Source organism: Vipera berus (genome assembly GCF_964194415.1).
Source record: "Vipera berus genome assembly, chromosome: 4".
Classification (NCBI taxonomy): domain Eukaryota; kingdom Metazoa; phylum Chordata; class Lepidosauria; order Squamata; family Viperidae; genus Vipera; species Vipera berus.
In genome coordinates, this window is record NC_138206.1 from 35,274,555 (window position 1) to 35,291,104 (window position 16,550).

Here is a 16,550-nt window from a genome sequence, read left to right on the forward strand (position 1 = left end):
TAGACTGCTGATTGGATTAGAAATGAGGTCTCCCCAGCCTCTTTGGCACCAGGGACTGGTTTCCTGGCAGACATTTTTTCCATGAACCGGGAGAAGGTGGACCAGGGGAGAGGTGATTCAAGTACATTACATTTATTGTAAATTTTCTAAACAAACAAACAAATAATGCACTTTATTTCTATTATTATTACATTGCATTAAATTAGACTAGTGACCTTCTGCTTCTAAAAAAGCGGGATGGAAAAGAGACAATCCTAAACTCAGCCTTCCAACAAAACAAAACATTGAGGAAGTGCTGAGAAAAACCATAAGAGAGAGGGGGAGGAGAGAGTGCAAAGCAACTTGGCACTGCACTAGCCCAGCAGTATTGGAAAAGGTGCAAATGAGAGAGGGATTCCCTTGGAGATACAGTGCTTACGGGGGGGGGATGTAGCTTCTTCCCTCCCCACTCACAAGAAGAAAGGAGGAACACACACACACACACACACACACACACAACAAATTAAACCACAAAAAGCTGGCAAGATATTGCCAAAACACGAGGCACCTGAAGCATCAAAACAACAGCAAAAAATTCCAGTTGAAGGTCCCCAGCAGTCTTAGAAAAGATGCAGAAGAGAGAGAGAGAGATTGGAGACTCGGAGACACAGTGTTTAAAGGTAGCTTCTCCCTGTCCCTATTTGCTCCTCAAGGAAAAGCACCCTCACACGAACAGACATACCTTGGGGGCTTTGGGGAACAAGGCTTTGGAGAAGCCCCCTGTTGCAAGGGCAGGCATGTGCTTGTCTTGCAAACTTGGAGAGTTCCACAAAGGGAACGTGAGCCCAGCTGCTATGCTGGGAGGGGAGAGGAGGAAAGTGAGGAAAAAGAGGAGAAGTAGGAGGGAGAGGAAGCAGGACCTGGAAGAGAAGGAGGCAGAAGAAGGAACAGTAGAAGAAGCAGGAGGAGGAAGAGGAAGAAGGACGTGGAGCTCAGATGTTGCAAGCCAGTTGCAAGTGCAGTCATCACAGCACCTTTGCACTGAGCAAGATGGCTTCTGCCCTGCCACTCTCCCGCCCCTGCCCAGACCCCTGCAGACTCACCACATGCCTGGAGGTGGAAGATGCCCCTTCAGCACACCTCTAGCTGCACAGACCGTGTCCTAACTGGCCACGGACCGGGTGCTGGGGACCCCTGGATTATAGGCATTTAATACTTTAACCACTAGCAACTCTATATTTTTACAGCTGATACTTACTTTTCTTCAAAGAACTTCTTCCAGAATTCTGCCGCATCTGCTTTTGTGATACGAAAATTATCACCCTGGAACTGAGCGTTAGGGAAAATTGCTTTTATTTCTGCAAGCATATGACTGAAGATGAGGGATAATTTTGTAAGATTTCGCCTGCCAGTACAAAAAAGAAAAACAAGAAAAAACATAAAAACTGAACAAAGAAATTCTACTGAACATAAAAAGAAAGGCTACATCATGTAATAGGAATTCCCCTTCCTAATATTAGGAACCAGTAGTGACTTATAATTGGAGAAAATACACCTGAAGACAAACAAGAAATGCAAAGGCAGAAGAGTAACCTGAGAGTAAAACAGCTTAAATCAAACACACGGTGAAGGCTGAGAAATGGAGAAACGCAAAGCAGCTGAAAGGCAGGTTAGTAAAAAAAAAATGCTTGGGGGAGGAGAGGGCATCTGGGCGGGGGCAACCTTACCCTGCGTGGCTTTGGCAGGTGGCTAGCAGGCGGAGGGAAGCAACTCCACCCCCCTGCCACCTGCCTCACCTCACCTCATGGCGGCGGTGGCAGCAACCAGTCAGGCAGAAGGCGTTCCGGCGCGAGCAGCCGGTATAGGCCAAAAGCGCCCAGCTGGCATGAGAGCTGCAGCACGTGCCCTTAGCCTGGCACCTGCGGAACCGAGTAGGCATGCTGGCTGGCACTCAGCAGCCCAAAGGCAGAAGTGTGGGCAGTGTGGTTCCACCGGCGACCGCTGGCAAGCAAGCGGCGGAGCGGCACTCCGGATCTGGGCCGACTCGCCCTATGCCAGGCTCGGCACCCTTTCTGCCACCGCCCACCATGACCATACCTGGTCTGCCATCACGCTCTTGCTGCCACGTTGCTTCTCCACTCCATTCACCCCTTACACAGGCTCCATCCCACCCCCATGGGGAAGCATGGAAGATACTTTTCAGGAGCAATGTCATGGAGAGCACACTGTAAGAAGGGACGTGACTATGGAGTAAGTGACTCAAGGGAGTCAAGACAGAAGGAGACTAAAGTATGAGTGACTGTGAGAGGGATTGTTGGTCCAGGAAAGGGCATAACTGGTGCACAAGCCACAGTTGCATGAAATCCCTCCTGGGTGAGTGATTTGAACAGGAATCCTGGGTCCAGGAGAACTCCCAGATTACTCATTGGGTTTGTCAGGGCAGTATCATCTTGTCCAAGACCAGAGATGGCAATTTTCTATGGACCAACAAAGCCCAAATCCAGAGCCTGGTTCAGTTTCAGCCCATTGTTTCCCATCAATCCCTTAACCCCTCCAAGCATTGTAAAAGGGAGGTTATCACATTGCTTAATTTACCATGGGCTAAAACAAATAGCTGTCACCAGCATATTGATGGTATCACAACCCATGGTGGTGGATGATCTGATCCAGCGGTTTCATGTAGATGTTAAATAAAAGCAGGAAAAGCACTGTAGTAACCTACAAAATAAAGAAACAAGGGCTGGACCTCTTGCTTCCTATCAACACTGACCAAGAGCGACCAGAGGAAGGAAGTGAACCAGGACAACAGAGACCCCTATTCCCAACCCTTAAAGTCACTCCAGAAGGATACCATAGTTGATGGTACCAAAATCCTCAGAGAGGTCAAGTAGAGCAAGGATGGATGCACTACCTCCATCCTGCTCCCACCAGAGATCATGAAAAAGCGCAAGCAATGCCATTTCTATTCCATAATCAGGCTTGAACCCTAACTGGAAAGGGTCTAGATCACGGGTGTCAAACTTGCCGCGTCACATGACATCTTGTGATGTATTGCAACTTTTTTTGCAATGCCGGAGCTGGTGTGGGTGCGGCCTCCACATGATGCAACTGGGCCATGGGCCAGCAGTTTGACACCCTTGGTCTAGATAATCCATTTCATCTAGGAGTTGCCACACAACCATCTCAACAACCAATTCAAACCTGAATTACAAATATTCCCTTTTATTGGTACTTCTGCCTTGTTCAGGCTGACATTCAGGCAGACAAGCACAGCAGCAATTGATAATTTCTTCAGTATCAACTGTAGATCACTGTTTTTGTGTGCCTAAACAAGCGTTATCAGCAAAGTTATCAACAAGAGGGTTTCTTGAATGTAGGGAGGCACTTTGTCCATACATTTAATCATTAAAGGTCAACAAATGCTGACCAATTGGTACCTCCTTCAGACTCTGGGTAGCGTATGACAATATGCAAATGGAAAACAGACTGAATGGGATTGGAACTAGCATTCAAACTTGTTTTATCCCATTGGAAATAGCAAATGCAGTTGATGTACTCTGTGGATACAGATAGGTGAGTGACTTCTTTTTGAAGGCCTTTCTGATTTTTATCCTGTCACAATTTGTACCGGCTTTAGCTAATACTCTACAATTGTGCAAATTAGTGCTGCCTGTTCACTTGGTCTTTCAATGCCTTCTTAGCCAGCTAAACAACCCTCAGCTCCAGTTAGCTGAAAGGCATTATTAATTCTTGATGGAACCACAATCCCTGCATTTATCTGTTTGTGAGGTAGGCTTCTATTCCATCAGATACATCCCAGATTGGCTAAGATTAACAACCAATGCAATGATTTAGCTTGGGAACACTATGCTTTGGAAGGATCTATTGATCCTGGGGTGGGAGAAGGAACAGCCACTGGAGCAGGAAGCACCTGCTACTGGAGTAGACTGGAATAGAAGTAGGCTTTGATACTAAATCCAGACCATTACAACCATTAGTCTCATTTAATCTTCCCAAGCCTGATGGGGCTCAAGTCAGAATTTTTTTTTATTCTTTGGTTCCACTACAGCAGAACTGACCTTTACTGCCAAACAGCTGCTTCAAGAAGAACTCTGTTGCAAGGTTGGCTTGTTTAGTGGAGCCACGAACCACTGACTCCAATGTATTCCATCTCAAGGGCCTTGGAAGGTGACTATGAATTATAAAAAATTCATGATCTATTATGTAAATTCTGCTGTACTACTTAATTTATTAATGCTTGATTTTAAGCAAAGGTTTTCTACTAGGGCTCCTGATCGGAAACCAGGTCTGCATATCATTGATATTTGGGTGATGATAGAAGAGACAGCTACAGCTGACTCCCAGTACTGCTGGTTCTAGCTTCATCATTCCTATAAGCATTTTCTCTCTCTCTTTTTGGTTTATTATAGAAATGCTCTTCTTGAATCTTCTGAGAAAATCTTAGCATAGGAACGCCATCTCAGGTGACATTACTTAGTCTCCTCTCAGGCCACTGAAGAGGATTATCACACCAGGCGGTAGCTGGTACATAGGCCAATAGTATGATACAGCATGGTTCTCAACCTTTTCTTCACCATGGACCCCTTTAAATACTTTTTGTGACCATGGCTCATGGCTACGAACCCTGAAGACGTAAGATTTAATCATAACATTTCTTCAAGCCTTCAGGGACCTCCTGGGATGACACTGCAATCCCCAGGGGTCCACAGACCACTATGATAGAGGTGTTTGATGTTGATGCTGCAGCTTGATTGCTTCACTGTGCTACAGTAACTTCAAGGATAATTTCCATGCCACTTAGTTTGATCTGTTTTTGGCATACAAAACTGCTCAGTCACATGTGGCTCCCAGTGTTATCCCTGCCTCTCCTTTTTTCTATTCTTTCTTCAAGGGTTGTTCCATATGGTCTTCTCATTCCCCCCCCCATATACTCTTTCTTCTTCCTGGAAGAAGATTGAAAGGGTTTTGGGGTTTTTTTAGAGACAGAAAGAAGTCTTAACTTAATCTTCATCTAGATGAGGTATACATAACCTTTTTCTGTTGCTTAATTTCTGGCAACTGAAAAGCCAAAAACACATTACAAAAATTAAAATCTCCTCCATCTTCCTAAAGAATGGAATCATTTTTCAGTTAGATGAAGGAAAGAATATTACCTGAACCTAGATACTGGAACATCTGTTGTGGTTTTTTTTTATTTGTCAAATATTTTTCTCCAGAAGGCTTTTGTTGGCAAGTTATACTTTTGTTCTTTGATTTTCATTTCTGATTTTGGCTTGTTTTACATTTTATTTCTGAAATTTTAAGCATTAAAAGCTAAACAGAACAATGTTTTAACAGCAGATGGACAGAAAAGGAGTCTAAATAAACTATCCAACACTGCCACTTTAGGAACTCAGTAAAATATAACCAATTCTTATCACTTGAGCAAATTTATTTTCTTCTGTTTTGTTTTAGAAATTTGATGCTTGCTAAAAACCTAATTGTTATGAATTGATATACAATGCTGAAGTGGATTTTGTTTCTTTCCCCCTACTCTCCAAATCTGTTCTGCCTTCCCTAAGAGACCTGAAGGAAAAGGAGGAATTAATATCACATAAAAATAGGTGCAGCTATATTTCACACTTATTCTGTTTTAATTAGCAATACACCTAATATGATTAATATGTTCACCCAGTTTTAAAGATGTATGTCTTCAATATGATATAGCTTTTAACAGTTTTATGTTTTATTTTTTTTAATTTGCTTTCTGTTGTAGGATATTATTACTGTGGAACTATTTGCTGTGTTTTATTATTTGCATTAATGCTTTAACTATTAACTATTTTGTAGCAGTTTGTGGAAAAATAAGATAAACACTTAAGAAATAATGTAATACAATTATCCGATATATATTTGCATTTGAGGCAAGCCTTCAGATGAGATTTTTCTCTCTTGAGAAAAGTACATTAATGAGTAATTTAGAAGCCTTTCCAGAATGGACTCATCTGCTACTACTCCACAATGTATTATTTAGCATTTATAAATCCCTGATTTATTTATTCCCTATTCTGTTTCTCCTGATCTTTCTGCTTTTATCTATTGGTTCATTTCAATCTCTTTCTTTAGCTTATGAAATCTAGTTTACTGGGAAAGTGAAATAGTTTCCCTTAAAAATGCTTCACCTGTACTTTAATATATCTTTTAGAATATTTATGATGTGGCAGTTTTCAATTTTCTTTTTTGTAGTCAAGGAGGGATGGCGGAAAAGAGGAAGCTTTCATATTTGAAAACATATATCTTATAAATTATAGTTCCTAAACCTGTGTTTGTACGGTCTTTTTATATCTTACAATTTGGGAGAGTATAACCTTGTTCACTTTCAAATTCTTCTATCTGGGCCAGTGCTCCAAAGGAAGCACCAAGCAGTCAGCATTAAACTGGTGCTTTCTGCTGGTGAATAGTAGTAAACAATTCGATTGCCTGGCTGAAGCTCCATGACCATAACAGTATTTTATTTTTAAAGCTTCAGTTCCAATTCAGTATAGTGGAAGAAATTACATTTTTATTTAGATTCAAAATAGCTCTCTTTTGACCTAAAAAAAATGTTCCCTCCAAAAACCTCCCTACCCCAAAATATAGCACTTGCTATTTGCTAGATGCATGGACACATGTAACTAGGAATCATTTTTTTCTGTTTCAACCAGAAATATACTGCTTCTAGCTAGGAGCATATCTCTTCTGTAAAATCCCACTGAATAAACCTTATCTAAGTGATTAGTAAGGAAGATCAGAGCAAGGTCTGCTAGTACTGTTTCTTCTCCAGGCTGCTCACCTCTAATAGCAATCTAGGAAGCTGTAGGGAAGGAGCAGGAGAAGTTGCCTCCTTCTGAATCGAAGTCCAGGACAGGGATGTGCTGTAGGCCTGGGGGCACCATGTCACAGACAGCATTTACCTCTAGATAACCTTAGATACCAGTTGAAGAAATGATCCAAATATCTCCCCCCACTTCCCAGCAGAGCTAGGCAGTTGGGTGGCAGGCAACTAGGCAATTAGGGGCAAGGCATCTTTTCTCAAGCAGAATAAAACGCCTGCACAGTACATGAAGCAACCAAAGTCCAAAGGCATTAGGCATTACCTATTCTATTGAGCAATAATGAACTTGGATAACCAGTCATTCAGCCAGATGGACAATATCTCATTCTTGCACTCCCTCCATTTGACTACTACTTCCTCTCATTTCAACAGGCAGGTAATATTCTTTCCATATTAACAACACAAGGAATAAGTATCCTTATCATCTACTTTATCTTGATCCACTTAAAATGAACTTCTTACTCCCCACTCATCATACATTGGTCTGCTACTCTAACCACCAGCACTTCCCATGGTGCTAACCTGAGCACAGATGGTTGTTCCTCCATAACAAGTTGCTAAATGTAGTTCACATACTGCATTAGCTGAAGTTAGCATGGTCATAAACTCTATAATTGAATCTGCTGGGTCTATTTATTGGCATCACCAGAACTGTCAACTGACTGGGTCTGTTTGTGCAGGATTGTATTAGTCAGCCTGGTATCCTCTTGACTAGTAGAGCTCTTATGGATAAAGGCTGTAAGATTGTTGGTTATTTCTACTATGATGGGAAAGGGAGGCAGATACTAGACAACTTCCAAATTATTCTCCTCTTAATTATGGAGACATGGCAACTTTTTCATGGCAAACCTCTTATGCAAAGACAAGTCCTTGGTACTATAAAAGTAAACTCTCACACTCGGTGAGAAATCAATAAGAACAAGTCTTATAAACACAGAAGGAAATTAGTTAGTCTGCTGAAATGAGGGGACAGGTAAGAAAGAAAATACTGTTAAGGAAAATATTGTTTTTTTAAGGAAGCAAGACTTAAGATTAACTGCAGTTGCTAGAATTATTTCGGTAGTGTCCTCAACTTTCTCCAGTAAATATTATTGTACTTGGATGTTCTTATGAGCTTATCTAAGCGTTTCCAGTTGTGACTGTGGTTCAGACCTGACGGATTCTTTTCTGAGAAAAGATTTTGAATGCACTCAAGAGAGCTGGGCCTTAATGAAAGCTGAGTTTTTTCAGTCCCATTTATTAAGCCAGACAGTGGCTGTAGCTTTTGAGTTCTGGGCAAGTACAAAGCTTGTCACACTGTGTAATGCAAAAATAAAGGAGACAATTATCTTTTCTGATATTTTCTACAGTATCTTTACTTTCAAAAGCATTCTAAACGTCTACAATAAGAGGAATCAAGAGCAAGTATAAAGTATACATATTTAAAGTCAGCAAGACATCGATACAATGGTTTAGTTTTCACTTATTTCCAAAAGCTGAATTTTGATGGTTTATTTTGGATGGTTGACTCTTGGAGTTTTGGAATTTGGCATCTTTCATTCATCCTTGTACTTTGTGTTCCATTCTTTTTTATACTTTCATTTGTGGAAACTTCAGAATGCAGTTAAAATTGTAAAACACTCAATGTTGGTTAGAATGCTAAACCTTGTTGTATTGGGGCTACCTTCTATTTGTGCTCTTATGAATTGCACGTTTTACCTGCCCACATCTGAACTTACTACGCTATTTTATTTATTTTAGCATTTCAAATATATAATTATTTTGCCAAACAAGTTATGTCCATGATTCTTGAGTAATCATTTGCTACTGAATACTAAATAAGTAGTGTACATAATGTAGCATTGTTCTTTTAAAATATAACAGAGTTGATTGCCTTAAGGACCCAGCTTCTGCCGTGGCCGTTTACTGTACATTTGTGCTGCCCCTTTTTCTTTAGAGATGAACTGTTTCTTTATTTCCTCAACATAAAAAGCTGCAGAAAGATTTTCTTTGCCTTCTTCTTTCTTTTCCATCTTCAGCCTGACAGTGACTCATCAAGGTAAGTAACTTATAAATTTTGTCACTCTTTCCAGGCATGCACTAAATTTAGTAAATTTAAGTGGTTAAAAGGAATCAATGTTGGCAGGTTGAGGCATTTAGTTTCAGTACCTAAGGGTGGTAGTCGTGGTGGTGGTGGTGGTGGGAGGAGATGAGGAGAAACATCAGCAAGTCTTTCCCTTCCAGGGGTTTTTGTTTGTTTTTTCTTTATTAAAGAAATGTGGGTATCTGTGAGAGGGAGGGTATTCAGCAAGGGAAAGGTTTTGTCCTGAAGCTGCCGCCTCTGCATGCAGACGGCTGACTTCCCCAAAGCTAGCAAGTTTGCAGGCTTCTGATAGCCAGCTGACTGGGGCAGAGGCCCAGTCCGCAAGCATAGCTTCATGGGCCAAGCACAGAGGCTGTTTGGAAGCCACTCTGGCTTGGAATATGGTACTAGGCTCTAATCTGGCTCGGCTCTTCCCCCAGATGGATTGTTTTTGCAAAGCTTTTTACTGCTTGCCTGTCTCCTTTGTGGACCTAGCAGGGTAGCAAGCCTCTCAGGTCCTCCCCTACTCATTAGTTACCCCAGTGTTTTTCAACCGCTGTTCCGCGGCACACTAGTGTGCCGTGAGCTGTTGCCTGGTGTGCCGTGGGAAATTTTTTTTTTTTACCTCCCTCCGGAGAAGATGGCCGTGGCCCGCGGCTGAGCTAGACGGGAGGGTGAGTTCTGGCTGGCTGAGCCCTGAGGAGGCTGTTGCCTGTTGCACGGCCTTGGCTGGGCACCGGGAGTTCCCGGTGCCGTAACAACTTGCAGAGGCCGCGGGAGATGTTGGTGTGCCGGTCCGGGTCCGCCGAGCCTGACCCGCGGCGGCGGCAACGTTTCTGAGGCCGCCGAAGATGAGTCGGGCGGCAGGGAACCTGGACCTAAAGTGGCCGGGCCGTTCTGAGCGACGGGGCGCCTGGGCCTGCGGCGGAGTGCCTGGGAACGCCTTCTGAGCCCGTTCGGCATTTTTACCAAGCTAGACGGGAGGGTGAGTTCTGGCTGGCTGAGCCCTGAGGAGGCTGTTGCCTGTTGCACGGCCTCGGCTGGGCACCGGGAGAGGGAGGGAAAGAAAGTGGGAGAGAGAAAGGCAGGAAAGAAAGGAAGAAAGATAGAAAGAGAAAAGAAAGAGAAAGAAAGAAAGAGAAAAGAAAGAAAGAAGGAAAGAAAGAAAGAAAGAAAAAGAAAAATAAATGAAGGAGAAAAATGCAGAAAGAAAAATTAAAAAGAAATGCAAGTAGCTTCCAATTTCCACAACAAGTAGAAAGCAAGAAATTGAGAGAGGGAGGGAAAGAAAGTGGGAGAGAGAAAGGAAGGAAGGAAGATAAAGAAAGAAAAGAGAGGGAGGGAAGAGAGGGAAGGAAGGAAGGAAGAAAAGAAGAGAAAAAAGAAAATACAGAAAGATAAATTAAAAAGAAATGCAAGCTTTCCTTTTCCTTTCAAGCAAAAACAAACAAACAAAAGCCCCAAAATAAAATAAAATAAAGAGGCTAATAATAATAATAATAATAATAATAATAATAATAATAATAATAATAATAATAATAATAATAATAATAATAATAATAAGAAGAAGAAGAAGAAGAAGAAGAAGAAGAAGAAGAAGAAGAAGAAGAAGAAGAAGTTGGAAGGGACCTTGGAGGTCATCTAGTCCAACCCATTGAGAACACAGGCCATCCTCAACTTACGACCGTTTGTGTAGCGACCGTGGGGAGGCCCAACGGTGCGGAAAACGGTGGAGTGCCTCGTGATTTTTTTCATGAAACAAGTGTGCCTTTGCCCAAAAAAGGTTGAAAAACACTGAGTTACCCCATGCTCATTTAACAACCCACATGTTCATATAACGGTGGGATCAGAGAGAACAAGGGGTAAGGGTCATTAAGCAAGGCTGTCTCACTTAACACTTGCAACTGTAATGGGCAGCCTCCACTAGGGTCGTAGACTGAGGACTACCTGTATATCTTTTGTAGTTTAACTTAAATTATTTCCCTAACTTCTAATGTTTTGCAGTTATGTTAATTTTTTTAAAAAAATGCTTCAGGAAATTGAATATGAGTAGCAACATTATCCAAAGAACATTAAGTTATTTTTTAATGCCTATTATTTTTCAATAATACTTTTACAAAGACCATTTTGACAGTGTATCAAGCAAAACTATGGGATATTTTTATTTATATTCCATCTTTATTTTGTACAAGTATGTATATAATGCTCCTTCCTCCTGTTTTCCCAAACACAATCCTGTGAGCTCTGTTGGACTGAGAGAGGATGACTGATCTAAAGTCACCCAACCAATTTCCACAACTAAGGGAAAACTAGAACTCAGTCTCTCAGTTTCTATTCCAGAATCTTAAAGGCACTCTGATTCTTCCTCATATAAACAAGCCAGTATTTATATGGCATATTATCAGAATTTGAGCAAAGCGCTTGACACACATAAACCAAAATGAAATTCATGTCTTATTCAGTGTACTCCTCAAAAAAAAAGCACTGAGTGCAAATCAGAGGACTATATTCAACATATTCCTTGTACTGCATAACGAGATATAATTGGAACAAATCTGCAACTTCAACCTGTTTTGTCAAAACTATGAAACAGTATTGTGTTGCTATGCCACAAGCTCTACTCCTCTTTGGTGAGTATGCATGTACAGGGAGTGCAGAATTATTAGGCAAATGAGTATTTTGACCACATCATCCTCTTTATGCATGTTGTCTTACTCCAAGCTGTATAGGCTCGAAAGCCTACTACCAATTAAGCATATTAGGTGATGTGCATCTCTGTAATGAGAAGGGGTGTGGTCTAATGACATCAACACCCTGTATCAGGTGTGCATAATTATTAGGCAACTTCCTTTCCTTTGGCAAAATGGGTCAAAAGAAGGACTTGACAGGCTCAGAAAAGTCAAAAATAGTGAGATATCTTGCAGAGGGATGCAGCACTCTTAAAATTGCAAAGCTTCTGAAGCGTGATCATCGAACAATCAAGCGTTTCATTCAAAATAGTCAACAGGGTCGCAAGAAGCGTGTGGAGAAACCAAGGCGCAAAATAACTGCCCATGAACTGAGAAAAGTCAAGCGTGCAGCTGCCAAGATGCCACTTGCCACCAGTTTGGCCATATTTCAGAGCTGCAACATCACTGGAGTGCCCAAAAGCACAAGGTGTGCAATACTCAGAGACATGGCCAAGGTAAGAAAGGCTGAAAGACGACCACCACTGAACAAGACACACAAGCTGAAACGTCAAGACTGGGCCAAGAAATATCTCAAGACTGATTTTTCTAAGGTTTTATGGACTGATGAAATGAGAGTGAGTCTTGATGGGCCAGATGGATGGGCCCGTGGCTGGATTGGTAAAGGGCAGAGAGCTCCAGTCCGACTCAGACGCCAGCAAGGTGGAGGTGGAGTACTGGTTTGGGCTGGTATCATCAAAGATGAGCTTGTGGGGCCTTTTCGGGTTGCGGATGGAGTCAAGCTCAACTCCCAGTCCTACTGCCAGTTTCTGGAAGACACCTTCTTCAAGCAGTGGTACAGGAAGTCTGCATCCTTCAAGAAAAACATGATTTTCATGCAGGACAATGCTCCATCACACGCGTCCAAGTACTCCACAGCGTGGCTGGCAAGAAAGGGTATAAAAGAAGGAAATCTAATGACATGGCCTCCTTGTTCACCTGATCTGAACCCCATTGAGAACCTGTGGTCCATCATCAAATGTGAGATTTACAAGGAGGGAAAACAGTACACCTCTCTGAACAGTGTCTGGGAGGCTGTGGTTGCTGCTGCACGCAATGTTGATGGTGAACAGATCAAAACACTGACAGAATCCATGGATGGCAGGCTTTTGAGTGTCCTTGCAAAGAAAGGTGGCTATATTGGTCACTGATTTGTTTTTGTTATGTTTTTGAATGTCAGAAATGTATATTTGTGAATGTTGAGATGTTATATTGGTTTCACTGGTAAAAATAAATAATTGAAATGGGTATATATTTGTTTTTTGTTAAGTTGCCTAATAATTATGCACAGTAATAGTCACCTGCACACACAGATATCCCCCTAAAATAGCTATAACTAAAAACAAACTAAAAACTACTTCCAAAAATATTCAGCTTTGATATTAATGAGTTTTTTGGGTTCATTGAGAACATGGTTGTTGTTCAATAATAAAATTAATCCTCAAAAATACAACTTGCCTAATAATTCTGCACTCCCTGTAATGTCGTGATGCACACAAAAAGGGTCGAGGTTTTATTTATCACATTTTTATAGCTACCCATCTGACAAGAGTGTGACTCTAGGTGGAATATAACAATCAATGACCTTAATGTTGGAGTTGGCATAGATTTGTCTATCTCCACAATGCATTTCAGGAAAGCAGATTGTGTCTGTTCTGAAAAGAAGAATTTATATATTCTCCTATGTTTTGCACCATATGTAATCATAGGTAAAATATTGGTGTTTTTGATTATTTGAATTAGGTAAGCAGGTTAGCTATGGCTGTTGAGATGCCTTACAGCATTGGCTATAATCCTTAAAAAAATCTTAAAATGTAGGAGCCAGGAACTGTGACAGCAATTCCTAGGTATAGATGAGACTTTATCTGGTTTATATGTCCCCTGCCCAAATTCCAATTACACCTAATCCATCTTTTCCCAAAGGTAGACTTATTTATACTTAAATAATTAAGTGCATAAACTACACATACTGTATTTTGTACAATAATCACATAATACATGTGATGTCACTTGCCTTCCATGTCCTTCCCTGAGGACAAAAAAACAACTTGAATGTAGTATAGATTGATTTCAAGAAAGCATTTGACTCCCTAAAACATGACTGGATAATCAAGTGCCTAGAAATAAAAGGGCTCAACAGAAAAATCAAGTTTTGTTGAAAGATCAATGGCACAATGGAAGATGATGTTCTGGTCAATGGTGATAGATTGGGAGTAGTTAATATCAAGTGAGGAATCTTTCAAGGCAATTCACTATCACCACTATTGTCTATTATTGCACTGATTACTCTGTCAACAGTAATCCATTATATAACAGGAAGGCTTACTGAGTACTGGATAAACCAAAGTGGCCTACAAAAAAGAGCAAATGAAGAACAGAAAAGTGACATGGGAAGATAAAGTATTGCATGGCTAGTATATTTCTTTTTAAAAAAACAGGTAAACCAGATAAGGGCTAAGAACAGGAAAGTTGAAGAGACTGAGGGGCTGATTCTGGCTGCACAAGACCAAGGCTTAAAAACAAATTCAACATCTGACAGACAAAATTGCTCAGATTCATTCTCAGTTTGAATCCATACATGGTGCAGATCATGCGAGATGCCCCGGGAGAGGTCTTGCCCAGCTATCTGGGAAGAGTTTGGTTCTGTTGGACCTGAGAAAGAGGACAGGATGCTGTCAGTGCATATTAGATGCCTGGGATGCCCACCTGCTAATCAGCTCTTTTTCCCGCCTGGTTAGTGAAAGCCTCCAGGACGGTGACCAGCAAGTATGTGCAAATAATGATAAACTCTTCATTGCAGGAGGGGACATTCCCATGGCCTTTTAAGGAAGCCCTAGTTCTCCCCCTCCTCAAAATATCATCACTCAATCCCTCCTGCCTGAACAATTTTCCCATCCTGCTTTTTAGGACAGGTGGTAAAAAAGGTGTTTGTTTGGTAGTGTCAGATGATCCTGGATGAAACGGATTACCTGCACCCCTTCCAGTCAAGGTTCAGGACCGGTTATGGGACAGAAACAGTATTGGTCACACTTGCTTATGATCTCTGGTGAAAGTGGGATGGGAATAGTGCAGCCATCTTTGCTCATCTTGACCTCTTAGCAACCTTTGATACATTCAACGATTGTATCTTTTTGGCTGGCTACAGGGTTCGAGGCTGGGTGGTGCAGTTTTGTGCTGGTTTGGCTGCTTTCTCCAAGATCAGTGTTGATTGGGAGCGAGAGGTCCAGGCCACGGCCACTCCTCTGTGGCATGCCGTGGGCCTCAGTATTCTCTCCATTCCTTTTTAACATCTACATGAAGCAACTAGGTGAGATAATTCAACACTATGGGTTGAGGTATCATCAGTATGCTGATGACACTGAACTTTATAACTCCACCCCTGGTGAACCAAGTGATTCTGTGGCTACTCTCTTGCGGTGCCTAGAGGCTGAGGGAGACTGGATGAGGGACTACAGACTTCAGCTGAACCCTAGCAAGAGCAAGTGGCTTTAGATGCATGGAACTTCAAGATCTGGGACTTTAATCTCTTTTGTTCTGGTTGGGATGGCACTATTTCAGACATACCCAATCTGAAACTTGGGGTACTCCTTGACTTGCGATTTCTGCTCAAAAAACAGATGGCAGTCATGGCTAGGAGAGCCTCTGCACAACTTCATCTTGTACACCAGTTGCAGGCTTCCCTGGATCAGGAGTCCCTATGCTCAGTCACTCAAGCTCTAGTTATCTCATGTTTGGATTACTGCAATGCACTCCACACGGGGCTATCAATTTGGAAGCTACAGCTGGTGCAGAGTGCAGCACCATGGACAGTTCTTAGGGCCCCTAGAGTGGTCCATGTTACACCATGCTCCACAAGCTGCACTGGTTATTAATTTGCTTCCATGTGCAATTCAAGGTGTTGATTATCACCTTTAAAGTCCTTCATGGCATGGGTCCAGGTTATTTGAGGAACTGTCTCACCATGATGGGACTGACCTGTCCCATCCACACTGGCAGAGAGGTATATTGAGGTTCCTGCCATTTGGAATATCTTACCCCTTGAGGTGAAATCAGCTCTCGCCCTTCTGACCTTCTGCAAGATCTGCATCATTATTACCTTTGTGTTTTGTTCTTTCTCTTTATTAATCAATAACCAATAAAAATAAATTAAAAATATAAATTACATGTTAGTTCTTGAATAATTTCACTGACACTGTATGTTAATAGTTTTTTTAAAAAAATGTTACACTATAAAAGGCATATGTATCTAACAAAACTCTATCCTAAGTTTAAAACTCAATTTTTCCATAACATTTTTAATGTCTATTTTCACATTTTCTGAGACTTCAAAAGGTAAAACAAATTTACAGCTATTTCTTTCTTACTTCATAAGCATCTTGAGGAATGTACTATTCCTTAACAATATGTTTCTGGCAGTGGAAAAAAGTAGTGATTGTTGCATTTCATAAAATTGGAAGGAAAACACTTTAATTCCTCCTCTTATATTTTAATCCCATTTTGGCTGCTTAAAACTTCTTAGTCATCAAAACAACCTACATTTTATAGGAATCTAACTATCCCATGAAGGACTAAATCAAATACAAGGTTAAGACAAAACATTTTTAAGAACAGAAAGATATTTTCATGTCTAGAAAATGGGAAACTTTTATAGCAAGACTGTTAATGAATCTCAAATTATGATTTGCAGAATAAAAATATTTAAAATGCATTAGATGGTATTATGTTTCTATAGAAAAGGAATGTCAAAAACAGCACTTGAGATATTGCGAATAATCTAGTCTGTTAACACAAATGCTAATTTGCCAAAAGAAACTGAAACATGGGTCTGCTTTACTTACCTTTTAACTAACCACAAAATATATAAACAGGAAGTCTGTTCTCAGTATATTACACTATAGAAATTTTTATA

General features: G+C 41.1%; 1 protein-coding gene across 2 annotated transcripts in view; it reads right to left on the reverse strand.

Moving 5' to 3' along the window:
• CBLB (Cbl proto-oncogene B) overlaps nucleotides 1–16,550 on the reverse strand; it is a 70,188-nt gene that overhangs the window by 35,062 nt on the left and 18,576 nt on the right. For both annotated transcript variants that reach the window (XR_014026272.1, XM_081326575.1), the window contains exon 4: nucleotides 1,238–1,384. Coding sequence is in view for 1 of the 2 variants with exons in the window: in XM_081326575.1 (XP_081182701.1) it covers nucleotides 1,238–1,384 (147 nt within the window). In the remaining variant the exon portion in view is untranslated. The remainder of the gene's footprint in view (nucleotides 1–1,237; nucleotides 1,385–16,550) is intronic.